General features: G+C 38.8%; 1 protein-coding gene across 10 annotated transcripts in view; it reads left to right on the forward strand.

Moving 5' to 3' along the window:
• The window catches only part of LOC135208550 (homeobox protein OTX2-like), a 308,299-nt gene extending 292,695 nt beyond the window's left edge, over nt 1–15,604 (forward strand). For all 10 annotated transcript variants that reach the window (XM_064240858.1, XM_064240855.1, XM_064240860.1 and 7 more), the window contains 2 exons: nt 11,712–12,218; nt 12,582–15,604. In XM_064240858.1, the coding sequence (XP_064096928.1) occupies nt 11,712–12,218; nt 12,582–12,878 (804 nt within the window). In that variant the 3' untranslated portion in view covers nt 12,879–15,604. The remainder of the gene's footprint in view (nt 1–11,711; nt 12,219–12,581) is intronic.

Raw genomic sequence — 15,604 nt, forward strand, 5'->3', positions numbered from 1 at the left:
TGAAGTAGAATGATTCTCTTAGGGTAATGAAATTTCTGCATATTTTTAACGTTTGACATTTATTGAGGAATGGTTGAAAGAAAACATATATTTATATAACTAGTGCTGGATACTGAAGCTATTTATTTTTAGCAACAAAGTATTGATCATTGCCGCTTAATAAACGTGAACGCTATAACCAATGTTTATTGCTTGTTCATCTGTAATACCCAGGGGGGTGGGTATCATACCCTGAGGAGGTCTTCAAGATGTTAATAAAAAGCGTACTGATTTATTCACAGCGGATTGCTGCTTTTGATGTCTGGAGAATATTAATTTCCATTTGTGCACTTTTGAATGAGCAAAGCATTTTACACATTAGTGTTCGTATTACGAATCTCAGAAAAGCTCTCCTCGTGTCAACGTAGCTAGCGCCTGCTTGTTTTTTCGCTCTTCGTTGTCGTAGAGTACAGTTGGTTGTCGAATTGGTGTTAACATTCCCTCCTCTGTTTGGGATCTGGTTTGAACCTGGGTAAGAGATCTGATAGTTTTTGTTGGGGAAGAATGGAGATCACTTGTCAAGCACTCACGCACCTTGGGCAAGACCCCCTTGTTGTCACCCCCATTCATAACCGTTCCGCCCTCCCCCATCCTCTCCTCCTCTCCTCCTCCTCCCTCTCCTCCTCCCTCTCCGTTCCCCTTCACCCCCTTACCACAGCTACATTATTCGTAGACTGTCTCTCTACCGGCATTATTTAAACGCTGAAATGTCAACTGCAATGCAGTGATATTGTTTTAATACTAGGCGACTTTTTATATGTAGTTATAAAATGCGCTCGCGCGCCCTTTCTCGCCTGCGTAAAATTGCGACAGAACCAAGATTACAATTTATATGGTAAAATGTAGAATTTCATCGGGCTACTATGGAAAACGTAAAAAAAGTATGTAAACCTCAAAGATACACATAGTGTTGTGATAGGTTATGGAAACATGATAGTTCGTAGGCGAGTTCATATAGACCGAAGTTTAGCGTCTGTGAAATACTCTGCTTTTTGAAGTGTTTATAAATATACTGAACTGAATATATTTTCAGTGAACCGATATTAAAATTAAATGACTTGCGAGCAAACGATGATTGATCAGTCGTCCTTTTCGAAACTTGTACTTATGTACAAACTTGGGACAAGCATGCGCATGTGAACACCTGCCATGAGCCGTTTTTCATCTCTTTATCCCGAAGAAGAATGGTGGTTTTGGTAATTTATGAATGAAGATTAAACTTGAAAATGTAGTGATTTACTGCTGCCATAAATCACTTTGGATCTTGGGAGACTTTCTACTTGATGCTTTTCTTTCTCGTTTCTTAGCAAGGTCTCTTCCGTGCAGGTGACGCTTAAGTAAAAAAAGTGCTGTTATTGGTTTTGTCATCACTGTTTGTGCTAATGATGGTTATTGAAATAGTAAAGAGGAGAAAGGAAAAAGAAAAATTATATTTTAAAGATTTTTTGTGGGACTAGTGTAACTGCTGGGGAGAGCTGAGTCACTTGGATGTACTTGCAATAAATAGCGTCCGTTATGACTAAATATTCCAATAAATATATTAAATATATTGATAATTTGTAAGAAAATCATAACTATAAAGTACTTTATCATCCATTTTTCTAAATTTTACTTGTGATTTTGAGACTTGATTCCACTTGGACATATATCATTTGAGGTCTGTTGGACCTGGTGCAAGGATCAATAATGACCATTTGTCTATATTAACAAACACATTACAAAATGAAAGAGAAATGAATATTTTTTTTGCTGGAAACAATCAGTTTTCATTTTGGGGACTTTTGCTGGATTTTTTATTATTTTCCAACTGACAAAAATTGACATGACATTGATTATGCATTGCAAATGTGTCTCTACGCTTTGTTCGCAAATGTTTTTCATTTTAGTTAATGGGCTAATGTTTGTTATAATGTAAATGCATTTTTATTAATAAAATTTTTCGTTACAAATATTTCTCGTTGCCCATTTCGTTAGAACCACCGCCATTGGTCCTCAAATATTGCCAGTTGCACCAATAGGCGACTCTTATTTTGATGGATATTTGGAATGGCTTTTTTTTTCTTTTATAAATAATTAATTAGTAATCTTGTTTTTATCGAGCCGTTTAAACTATAGTATTTATTAGCAACAGCTTGGTATTAACAGTCCTTATAATTTTTCCCCTACATTTAAGATCATTAAGTCAACAGCAGTACATTATTTTTATTGTTCTTATGTTTGCTCTGAGTTTTTTTAATCTCGTCTTAAGTTATTCGTATAAATACTGTATGGAGATACTCTGCTTGACGGTAATATCAGTAACTTTGAGTTTCCCTAAACCAACGCCGCATTTTGCTTTCTGCCTTAAAGCCCAGATCTCTTTAGCTATTATCATAGTTCGTGTTTTCATGATGTAATGATCCGAAGCATTGCCTTTCGTCATAATTGCAGGGGCGCTTATTTTGGTTAATCAAGTCTACTCATTTTGATCTAGCAAAACTGTGAGTTCTCATGGTCAGTCACTAAAAATAAAAATTAAAAATTGAATTGACATGAACAGACACTTAACTGCTTCTTAATCCTGACTTATATTAGTTGACATCTGAACTTTGTTTCAGTATGTACCACTACCTCGGTGTGCGAGTGTCTCGGCTTTCATTAATTTGTCATGACAGAACATTTTGCCTTTCAGTATATTTTAGGAACTCGTGGGATAGTTGCCATATGCATTTCGTCACAGTATATAAATATACACTGTCTATCAATTAAATTCGTACTACCAGCCCTAGCATGGACCCACATTTTCAAGTCACCCACTATATCCTGTGATATCAGAATTTCCCTCAATAGTCTCGGCTCCAACACACCAACCAGTACACGGTCGATGACTAAGTATAAATGTATATTCGCCCAGAATGATTCCGCATTTTCCTATTAGCTTACACCAGAGTTGCCCTCCATAGTCTCGGCCACAACCGACCCCTGTACCACACAGTCTAGCCATTAGGGCCTAACGGTTGCTTACCGCATCGTCTTTTTAATCCTCCGTGCCATGCAGGACACCACGATCGCTGTCACCCCTCTTCCATACCCTCCTCCTCCTCCTCCTCCTCCCCCCATCACTAAATAACGCCACTGTAGATCCGTCCACCCACTCGTTCTGTCTTAAATCCTCTCCCCCTCCTCCTCCCAGACACTTAACCGTTCAAGGTAGATAGAGCCTAGCTTAGCTTTTCAAAGATGGCCGGCCAGTATTCTTTTTTAGATGACTGGTGTTTGTATCTTCATCACCGACAAGGAGATTAGGCTGTTGTTATAGTCTTGAAAGGCTCGTAAGATAACAGGGGCTTTTGAATGGAATTGTGTAAAGAATAGTATGTACTGTTGATTTTCTCTCTCTCTCTCTCTCTCTCTCTCTCTCTCTCTCTCTCTCTCTGTGAGATCATAGATCAGAGATATTTGGCAAATTCTTAAGATTATAGCTTAAAAATATTATAATGCGCATGGTAGTTTCCTCATTGAATTCCATAATCTAAAGGAGCTACATTTTTAACTGCTGTATTAAGTATGAGCTTGTCAGTAAGTGAAGTTCGGCGAAACGTCCGCGTAGACTTTAATTATATGAAAGAAAATATATCGCTAGATTTTTTTTTTTACGCAAAAGAATCGAGATGGAAAAAGAAAAAATTGGGCTTAATCCCCAAGGAATCTATACACTGGCATCGTGAACGATAGAAGTTTGTCGGGATAAACTAAAGCTGGAAGAAAGCGGTGACTTGAGTTTTTTATCAGTCTTGGTCATAATTAATGCCGAATAAATGCTTAACGGTAGAGAGGAGAGTATAACGTTGTACTTAACAAGTGTAATTTTCAGTTCGGTTGACTAAAATCTTCTCATGGATTGAGGAAGAGAAGGCCCAGAGGGTTTTTAATTAAAATTTCGACACGGCAATTATTAAGGTAAATAAGTGGACGAAGGAAAATAATGTTAAAGGGGACAGTTGTACGAATAAAGTGGAAATGGAGAAATTGAAAGTTTGGAGTACAGAAAAATATCAAGGATGGTAATGGCTCTAAATTTGCAAATTGTAGGATTCTGGCGTGACACTGACCGGTAAGAAATGTGGCATGTGAAGACGTTAGAACTTTTGTGAAGGTGAAAAGTTGCAGAGTCCAAAGACTATCAAGACAACAAGCGATGCGCTATAAGAGGGTATGCACAGTAAACTGTAAAAGGGATGTGTGAATATAAAAAAAAAAAAATTAAAGAAAACGGTGAATAATATTACTGGGATATGAAGAAAAGTAATAGAGGAACTGAAAAAAGGGGCGAGAAAAATTGCTGAAGCGGACACTTGTCAGTGTGTCATCATGCCAGATAACTCGGCAACAGATGCAGCATTTTTGATGAGACAATTCGAACAGAAGTGCCTTGCAAGAAATGAAAGTTTATAAAAAAAAATTTGGACATGAAACGGGAAAACAAGAAGGTGCCACTAGAAAAGCACAGGGTACCGGAAACACATTAGCACGAGAATTGAAGTGATGACATGTGGATCGGATGCGTTGAGATCAAGGCTGGTGCCCATCAGAGTGGCGATAAGCTACAAAGGAATACTGAAAAGGTGGCCTTCGGGTGCTGTCATATGAAGATGATCTGGTGTTAACATCGGAATCGGAGGGCGAGATCGCAGAGATATGTAAACAAGAGTTTGATCAATATAAGACAAATATTTTAATGTGGCCAGAAAGGAAGCAAAGGAAGAATAGTAGAAGTGCTTCCTGTGGGAGCCATAGGACAGGGGTGGGATGAATTAACTGCAGTATTGGCTGCAACAGATTGTCACAAGAAATGCCCAGTATTGCAAAATACAAATGAAGTGGATAAAGGATTTAAAATATCCAAAATTGATGACCATATAGAGAAGAGAAGAGGGACCATATTACTTTGTGTAAAGCTGCTCCTGAGACGTCAATACAAAAAGGAAAAAAAAAAAAAAAAAAAAAAAAAAGTGGCAACAGTCTGAATTTAGTGGAAAGAGGCTGCCATACAACTAGTAAATGAAGCTCTCTCAAAAGTAAGCAGAAAAATTAATTATGTATATGTCCTTTTCTACAAGGGAGATTTATATTACATATGAGGTATCCTTAAATCCAGATGCTACTAAATGATCTGCGATCTTAAGGATTGAGAGAGAATGTGGGAGGAATGGCATTGTCTGAAATAGCTATAGTAGTCGTAGTTGCCAGTAGGAATGTTCAGAAAATCTGGAAGGAAAAGGTTTTATTGTACGTCTAACGAGTGAAACAGAAATATGACGAAAAAACTCTAATATTGACTTTGCTGTTTTATTAACGATATTATTGAAAAGGCGCAAAAACAACACTGAATAACTAGTAAACAAAACTATTAGCTTGCAAAGCACGCCCTCTAAGAAATAAAACGGTGGAGAGAAAACTAACTTTCTTAAATCTTTGTACCTTTTTTTACGTGGAAAATGGTTTAGTACATCGTACTGAGATTTCAGCGGTACGACGAGGCTCATATGGCTTCGGAAAATGTCAAATATTAACTTGTTTTCATTCGTTTGTGGTAGCAGAAAATCATGAACGGAAGGAAAATTATAGCTCTCATTTTAAAAATGCGTATAGACAATACTCTAGTTACTCTTGTCTCGTGTATGGGAAGTAAGTTCGCATGGTTAAATTTTATAAAAAGTACTGATTTTTTTCTGTGCGGCCGCACCAAAATTCTCTTCACTAAAAAGTAGTCTTTTGAGGACTGTAAAAGACCGGACATGGATTGCACCGATCTTTTCCCAACAGTGACCACTGCATAAAAAAAATTTAATTGATATGCTGTATTTGTAAAAGCAATATTCTTTACCTGCTAAACTAATTTGGTCAGCTATACAGAAGCGGTTTATACTTTAGCTTTAGCTAGCGTAATGGGTAAAGAATTGAAAAGCGGATCCTTCGAGGGCCGGTAGAACTTTCACATCGTCCCTATGCTGGGGAAGAGAACACTTACCTCAAAGTCACTTGTGCGCAAATTTTAACATCTTGCGGCTCATCTAAAACAGTAGACACTGTCCGCATATTTTGTTAACCAAATTACTTACTAAGGCGGTATTTTGACACATATTGGACCTCTTAAATTTTTTAATGTTCTGAATCAGCTCAGATAAGTATCCTTTTAAGATATCAGGTTGTCATTTGAAATCCTGAAGATTATTTTTTCACTCTCCAATTCGTTTGTACTTTCATTCCTGTCTTATTGCAGTTGACGGTACAATTCTGTTTTTTTCTTTGTCTCTGTGTCCATCAAGGATAGGTTACCTGTCAGTCCAACAGTGCTTAACTTGTTCAGAAAGCTGCGTACTTTTAATATTCATCCCTCTTTTGAATCTAGTTTTCAGCCATGGGTAATCTTCTATGATGGTATTTATGCGGATATGGCGAGTAAGTCGTGAGTCTCGCTTCTCTCATTTCTCCTTCCGAGATTTTGGAAAAAGATCATCTGCACTTTGGGCTTAATGATGTTATCTAGAATGCTGAGCTGTGTTATTTAGGCCATGCTTGGACATCTCTTGAGTAGCAGCTTAAAAAATTCATGTGGTCCTTAGATAACAAGAAAGTGGCTGGGGAAATAAGGTTCAACTCTTTAGAGTGAACGATGGCCCCGCCCCCTTGAGGAATGGTTTAAACAAAGAAAGAGATCGTTGAAAATCGTCTCTAGCAATGTATGTAGATTATGAGCTCTGTATTCCTATATAAATGTGTAGCAGTATTCATCAGACCTTGATAACTCGTACGCGTTAGATTATGCAATATCTGCATGACTTGTGGCGCCTGCCTTGTCATCTCGCCCCCCTTCTCCCTCCCTCCCTCCCTCCGTCACCCCCTTTCCCCCCTCCCTTCTCCTCCCCCCTTCCTCTGAATACCTCGGAGAGGCAGAGAGTTGTTCTGTCTTGGAGCTGTGTCGTGTCGTGGCGAGGAAGTATTACGTGCCGTGTCCCGCCATCCAAGAATTAATAATGGTAATGTGCACCCACTCTCACAAAAGCTCTAAATAAGTCATGACTGGGCGCTCACAAAGGCTGGCTGGGTTTTATTAGCCCCCGCGACCATTTGCCACAACCGGCCTTTTAACCAGCGCCATTTTTCCCTGCCATCAATTTACAAGGATTAGGTCCGGGTCGCATACTACTCGCGCTCCACACCAAGACTCGCAGAGAGAAAGAAAGAAAGATACAGATACACTTTTGTCTTCCGAGACCAGCTTTTTTTTTTTTTTTTTTTTTTTTTTTTTTTTGGCCTATATCTAAAGGATTTTCATTGCAGCTTCCTTCCCTCTTGGAGGCTGTGAAGGGCTTTCAGACGGATGCTGTAGACATACGTTGCAAGTTCAAAAAAAAAAAAAAAAAAAATTGTAGTGCAAAAGAGAGGCGAATTTCCCATCATTGATTTTTAACTGTTGGCAACCTACGCTTTGAAGGTTGTGATAGTTTGATGTACATAAGAGTGTAAGAAAGACGATGAACTCCATATAGAATGCTATACATGTTCATAAGATACGTAGTTTATTTTGATTTATCGTTGTGATTTTTGTGCTTGTCCGCAGTTGAAAGACACTGGCCAAAGAATGTGTCTTGTACCCTATGAACTCGGACATCTCATTTACCAAGAAAAATCTGAGGTTTTAAAGCTGGTTTTTTTTTTTTTTTTTTTTTTTTTTTTTAAATAAACAATGAAGCTCGCGACTTAATGGTTTTATGAATATTTTAAGTTTTATTCTTAGAATTAGACTTCCTCAGCGTAAAATCTTGGAATGCGTAAGATATTTATGCGTAAAAAAAAGGAAAAAAATCAATGTTTAAAATTAAACTAAATTGTCGGCCACACCAGCAATTCATAAGCAAAGCTAGCAACTTTTTCTACTACGTGTAATGTAAACTTTTTCCAGTAATATCGTTTCAAAACTTTCATTTAGATGTCGTATGTCATCCCTCATATTTCAGTAGAACGCTCTCTCTCTCTCTCTCTCTCTCTCTCTCTCTCTCTCTCTCTCTCTCTCTCTCTCTCTCTCTCTGCGGGAGGAGTGAGGAGGGATTAGTGGAGACAATCAAGCCGAAAGGCCGGAGCGGGAAAATATGGATAAAGTATTCCACGACACTGAGAAATAAAAGGAAAAAAAAAGAAGTTAAAAGGGAGGTGGTTTATTCGATGGACTTTGGCAAGGAACGGATTGGAAGAGAGACTGCAGACGAATGAAATTGAAGAGACTGGTTCAAGGTAAAGGCTTGGGAGAGACCGGAATAAATTAATATCCATTTTCTCAGCTTGATATTATTGTATAAAGATCGTACTACGTAGATCAGTGTCGCTCACAGTGACGAGGTATTACCTTTTTACTGTTAATTTAAATATTATGTGTACATACAGGATGTGGGAAGTTAGTACATGTTACTTAACATACTTTTAATTAGAGAATATGATAAATATCGACAAATTTGCAGTTTTTCCTCTTGAGCTAAATCTGAATTTAGAAATACCGTATAAATTTTATCTACTCTTGTGCTAAATCTGAATTTTGAAATACCGTATAAATTTTATCTTGTGCTAAATCTGAATTTTGAAATAGGCTACCGTATAAATTGTTATCTTCTGAATATCAGTTTATAACTTGCCTGGTTGTTAGGGGTCGCGCGCGCGCGCGCGCACGAGTTTAATGAACAATGGATGATCCCCTTCTTGTCGCTGCCGAGACTTTAGATCGAAACCGCCTCCGAAAACTTGACACACACTTGCATGGCTGTTCAAAGTTCCTTCCACCGCCATTTTGGGGTACTTGACGCAACGATGTTGTCAAGTTGGAACGAACCTTGCTCTCTCTCTCTCTCTCTCTCTCTCTCTCTCTCTTCTCTCTCTCTCTTTCACTTTGTTGCCTCCGCTACTGCTGCTGCTGCTGTTGTGGCGCTCTTGAAGTTGTGCGCGAATTGTAAGCATCTTCGAGTGGCATCCTAACTTTCTCTTTCGACTTTCTCCTCTGACTTTCTCTCTTCCTCCCTGGCTTTCCCCTCTTTCTTCCCTCGTCACATTACCCTCGCTCCCCTTGTCATAGCGGAAACTGGGGTAAATCCTCTCCTCCACATGTAGATTCTACTACTTAATCCTGTCCCCTCTTCTATATTGTTTTTTCTTTTATTGCCTTGACCAAAAAAAATATATATTTAGATTGTTAGAGAGAAGTTTACTTCAATGAGGACAGACTTTTAATTATTTTTTAAGTATAACAGGTGTTTTACGAGGCGACTTCTCAGATATGGGTGTTATTTATTTATTTATTAATTTTTTTTTTTTTGGAATTCTTTATTATGAATTAAAAGCTCTTTAAACAAAATAGCTTCAAAACAATTTGAGGGTTCATTATGTGCTTTCTATTGTGGAATGTTAGAATTAACCGTTTTTGAAATTCCAGTTCATGAAACCAATATCTCTCGCTCTCCTGAACACAGTTCATCTTCGTTGCAAAATCTATGCTACTGTCATGAAAATTAGTGGAAACTGTTCAATCAACAGAATGGGCAAATAAGCGATGCTTTACATTTCACGCCAATGGTTCCAGTTCGAGCTTTGTAAGGAGGTTAGGGAAAGTTTAAGGGCGTGCTTTTTGCAATATTCCTAGTTCGTATTCATTTTTATCGGCCATTCCCATCGAAAGAGCAATGTAACGCTGTCAGGATTCCATCCCTCCATTCCACCTTTCTTTAAATAATGCCTTCAAGTTACTCATCGTGATCACGGAATGCATTTTTTAAGACTGCTGCTTAGAATTCACGACTGAGATTAAGCGCATACAATCTGGTATTTAGGCGTTTCATGACATCAGAATTTTTCATTTATTCTGGATATGCATTTGAAGATGATGAACTGTTTCATTCTTTGGTTTCTGTTTAGGCTTTAGCTTCTAAATTAAAAAAAAAAAAATCGAATTTGACGCACGAAGCATCTTGTTTTGACTTTGACATGTAATCCTTTGTGTTTTACATTATTTCAGTAGAAACAAGGGTTGGTTCACTCATTTTGGATACATTGTTTTTTTTATACTGAAGGCGTAAATTTTGCACAGCTTATGTTAAATTAATGCTTATTATTATTATTATTATTATTATTATTATTATTATTATTATTATTATTATTATTATTATTATTATTATTATTATTATTAACCAGTATTACAAATTTCGAAAAAGTATTTTAAATACAATTTTCTGTTTGCTGAACTGAAGCAGTCTGGGTTTAAACGATTCTAGTTTTCCAATTTTTATCAAAATGTGATCCTAATGGCGAATTTCTTAAAACTTTGTCGCTTTGCAGCGAGTTGTTGGTTTGTCTGTTTGTATAGTGTTTTTACGTTGCATGGAACCAGTGGTTATTCAGTAACGGGAGCAACGGCTTTACGTGACTTCCGAACCACGTCGAGAGTGCACTTCTGTAACCATAAACACACATCTCTCACCCCTTAGTGGAATGCCTCAGAATCGAACTCGCGCCCACCGAGGTGACAGACAAAGACCATACCAACCACGCCACTGAGGCGCTCGCGACTTGGCAGTGTTACTCCACCAGTGTCGATGTTCTCATGAAGTAGCCTACGCCTAAGGATTGTAGGGTTATATAGTGTAAACAGTTGGACTTCTTATATCGCTTTACAGGATCTTACCTATGTACAGAGTGAACCCCCGACAAAGTTCGGGGGTCGTTATCTTAAGACTAATTTTCTTTAGTCTTATCGTTGATATTTTTAAAGATAATGACCCCCAAGAAATATTAGTCGTAGATAACAAGCCCGACTAAGTATCTAGGAAAGATCAGTCATTAAATTACCATTTCAAAGTATACCTCATGGATTTTTTTTTTTAATTCAACAATTGAAAGGCGACAGCTTATTTGTGTTATATTGTAAGACCATTCACTGAAAAGTCCTTGTAGTTTTTTTAGTTCCGTAAGCTTAACGGGGGCAGTTTTTTTTATTTGAAGGACTGGGCGATTCTGCTTAATAGCGACCAGTTTGATAAATTTGGTTCCTTTTTTTTCCCTTGGCGTAAAAGTAAGGATATAAAAATAATAAGTAGCACTCAGTTTCTGATCAATTTCGTTCCATTTTTTGTTCATTTATGTGTAATGTACGAATAAGAATATAGGAATAGTAAGAAAGCTTTTTAAAGTAGTAATTTAATGCACGGGTAGTTAAAGAAATGGTAAGAAAGCTTTTTATAGTAATTGAATGCACGGGTAGTTAAGTTTCTGAATGGAAATGGAGCCATAGCCATCATCAACCATCCTTTCTCTTATGTTTCCTTAAGTAATCTGTAGATTTACCACCCATTATTAGTAATAATAATTACAATTTACAGAAAACATTACTCTGAAACAGTATTACTTCTTTTATGTATTAGGCATAAGCAGCAGAAATGCCAATGACTGGCTCTTTCATGCACTGGAAGGTTTTCAAGAACTCATTCAAACCTAAACAATTTTTTTTCTTTTTAACGGAGCCAAAACAGGACGAGTTTCCATATGACGAGTCTCTTCATTGCAGGTGTGGTTCAAGAACCGCGGAGCCAAATGTCGTCAGCAGCAGAAAAAACAGGTCGAGTTTCCATATGACGAGTAACTTTTCATTGCAGGTGTGGTTCAAGAACCGCAGAGCCAAATGTCGTCAGCAGCAGAAGCAGCAGGCAGCTGGTGCGGAGAAAACTCCCAGAAGCAAAAAGATCACGAAGTCACCTCCACCAACCACTCAAACTTCGCAGCCTTCTAGTCAGACGACTACGGGCGGAGTCGGCGCCAGCACTTCACCGCCTCCTACAGGCGGCAATCACAGAGACACTTCACCGCCGTCGCCACCGCCGTCGGTCAGCTCTGCTCCTCCTTTACCGCTGACCCCCTCCTCCACTGCCCCGACCTCCTACAATCCCATTTGGTCACCGGCTGCCATTCCTCCGGCGGGATCTGCGTCCATCCCGCCCATGGGCGATCTCATGACTCCTTCCTGTTTGGACAGAGGTGGATACGGAGGTGTCAGCCAACAAGCTGCAGCTGCTGCTGCCTGTTATCAGAGCTACGCAGCGCCCTCCTATTATTCCAATATGGACTACCTCGCTCCGATGTCGCACTCCCAAATCAACGTCCCTGTAAGTATATGGGGTTTTATGATAATTGTATCCCATTAAGAAAGTCTCAACGTGATTATATTTTATAATCAAATCAAACTCATATCCAAAAAGTGCGTAGAAATATAGGAGATAAGAGAACGTCGTGGTTATCATAATCAAATAAGTATTGGTAATATCAACTATCGCATACGCCCGCCCTTAACGCCCTTTTACATTGAGAAATGAAGTACTGTACTTCTGTTAATTTAACTAAATAAACCCTAATACCTTTAAGTGAATAAACACTTATATACCAACTACGTTGTCCAGATTGATGGAATCGCCTGAAAAGCTCTTCCCTTATTTACACACATTAATTAATATTATTACCTTTCCCGACAGGTAAGCTCCATGGCGTCTTTGAATCCAATGGGCGGCGGGGGAGGTGGTCAGCAGATGGGGTCTCACTCCTCAGGCTCAGGCCTGGGTTCTTCCGCACTGGGCTCATCATCCCTGGTGTCCTCGACATTAGGTACATCTTCCCTGGGGTCAGCTGGATCGCTAGGATCCAGTCAGTCCTTAAGCCCCAGGACACCACCGACGGTCAACTCCTTAACACCGTTGCCCTCAGACTGCCTAGAGTACACGGACAAGAACACAGCCGCTTGGAAGTCCTACCAGAGTTTCCAGGTTTTGTGAGCTGCTTCGAAGAGGGGTTTGCCGTTTTCGAACCCTTACGGACTCTGGGAAAATGAAAGTGAAACCGGACAGTGTGAATGGAAGTGATTTTAGTTTTCTTCCTGAAATACTCGACTTGAACTACTCGAGAAAATACAGGAAAGGCCTCTCTTATGAAAGGCTTGAAGGAGAGTGCAGAAACGTCACACTTGCAGGACGTAATCCTCCTGCTTTACATTTTTTTTTTTTACTTTAGTCAACTCTCCCAAAATCTGCAATAGCCTATCAGTATCTCTGCATTAGATTATGGCAGTTAGTGTACCTGTACGAATATACTCCATTAATAAGCGATAGGAGATCATAATTACCTAAGACTTTCAGTTAATTTTGTTTAGGAAGCGATGATCGTGAAGCTTTCACCGGTGATGCTGAAGATATCCTTAACTCCCAGGTAACCTCTAGTCAGAGGGACGCGAGTTATTACACCCAGCCGGTGTCCTGCGACGGACCAATAGTGATGAATCCGCTGTCCTCTTCTCTCTTCCCTCCCTCTGCTTTCACACAGAATTGCTTCAACTTCGTACGATCTCGTACAACTTAAGCCAGTCCAGTAATGAAAAGTAAACCAAAGGATGTATATTGCGGTCTCCACTTTGCCTTACCGATATAAACGAATGGCCACTGCAATGGAGATTTCGACTGGGCCTTCTTCCTCCCGGCTTCTGCGACAGGGAACACGCGAGAAGGCCTCGCCTGCAAGGAGGAAGAACGTGAACTGCAATTAAAAGTCTGTCGGACGTACGTGTGTGTGCTTTTGAAACATCAAAACCCAGTAAAAATAATTTGTCTCAAAAATTGTATTATTTATATCGACGTTGCTAGTGTTTTGAACCAAAGCATAAATAATTTTTAAATCTAAGCTTAAATTATGATGTTTTACTAAGCTGCTTTAAGTGGTTCCCCCCGACGAAACTCTTGGTCAACGAGAGCGAGAGAGAGAGAAACTGAATCTTGAAAAAGTTAAATGAAAACACAACTGGGGCCTTACGTCATAGCATTGTTTTCTTCAGGGGCGTCCGAAGCATCTCAAGAATGTTCAGGCAGGGTTAGATAGAATCTTGTTTTCTCGTCAATATTATTGAACGTATCTCAAGTTGAAGACCTCCTTCATCTTGGTATGGATGACATTTTGTTTTCCTCTTAGGCTGAAATGATCGCCTGCCTTTACAAACTGTAGCTACGTGGAACTCTTAGAAATATATGCTGTAAGAAAATCATATCAATTAGTCGATAGAATAACCCTTTTGAACATAACTTATATTCCACGAAGTCTATTTGTACTTTGAAAACGGATTACAAAGCCATCGTCAGATCGTGTAAACGTTACACAAGTCAATTATTCTTTTTTATAGATACATATATATATTCATATTTAGTAGATAGTTGGTTCCTAATGTATAAAATAATCGAACACAGTTCTGGACAGGACTTGTTTGTATCGTCAAGAAGGCGGCCTACTTACCGCGCGCGATTTCTCAGCTCAAGGAAGTTATGACGCACTAACTGGTAATATTATTTAGCCACTGGAAAAATGTTTGTCGACTAATGTATACCGCTACGCCAGATACTTAATCATTCAGATTTAATTACTTTCTCGGAGGAGTGCGGCTCACAGAGTACCTTAGACACGTAAGTTGTTAGATTAAAAAAAACATTTTTTCATTATAAAAACATGCAAGGCTGCCCTTCACGTTCTAGATTCTAGTTTATCTGTAGGTAATGAACTTCCACTACGCCGCCTCCGTCAGGGTTGTTATTGTCGATGGGTTAGAGTGCAACTTGACAAGTAAAAGGTGGTATATAAAAAAAAAAAGCTTTATACGCCCTTTAAAGTCGGCAAGGGCGGAAGTAGCTACCGCAGCCGGCCTTCAAAACCCCCACAGTAAGGCTTCTTTAAAGGCCTTACGACGTGATCAATAATAACGTTGTCCATGATAAAAGTAAAAAACAAAAAACAAAAAAGTTGAAAAAAAAAATCCGTAGTGCTTGTGAATTTTGTAGTTGACTTCGGTGTCACCTTACATGTGTACCATTTTATTTTTTATTTGTATCACATGTAGATATATCATTTTCTGTGGAAGTGTGATTCTGTTGATGTGAGTTACATTCTAGATGAGACGTCAGTATAGACACGCTGAAGGGAGAGTGTCATGGACCCACCCCCCGACCCGCCCTACACACATTTTCAGCAAGAAATTAAAATAATTTTTTAAAATACACAGCGTCCTTCTCCCTTCTGGCGACTCAATTGTCTAAGTGAAGATAGGTGAATGTTTATTAATATACTACTTTCTAGCAATGTTTATGCCAAGATCTTAAAACGCCAGAGAAAGCAATTGTCGTGTTGTCCTGCAACGCAAGTGAACTGCTTAGATAGATCTGGAAACCACGGCGGCAATTTATTGTGGAACGAGAGAAAATGACTTCACTGCAAGCGTTTCTTTCGGAGAGGAAAGAAAAAAACTTTAGTTCGTTGTAAAGGTTTGAACATCTTGAACGAATAATGACGGGGGGTGCGGGGTGTTGGCAGATCTTAAGTTTGAATATATCTACACACATGTGTTCGTGTCCAGTTAGAATCATCGTTATCATGTTTTGTAAATACTTGCTCTGTACATTTTGTAAATTCACTTTTCTCTGTTATTATACACACCTTCCTGATATTAATAAATTGATGTTGACGGCCA

Source organism: Macrobrachium nipponense, chromosome 35 (genome assembly GCF_015104395.2).
Source record: "Macrobrachium nipponense isolate FS-2020 chromosome 35, ASM1510439v2, whole genome shotgun sequence".
In the NCBI taxonomy this organism is placed as follows: domain Eukaryota; kingdom Metazoa; phylum Arthropoda; class Malacostraca; order Decapoda; family Palaemonidae; genus Macrobrachium; species Macrobrachium nipponense.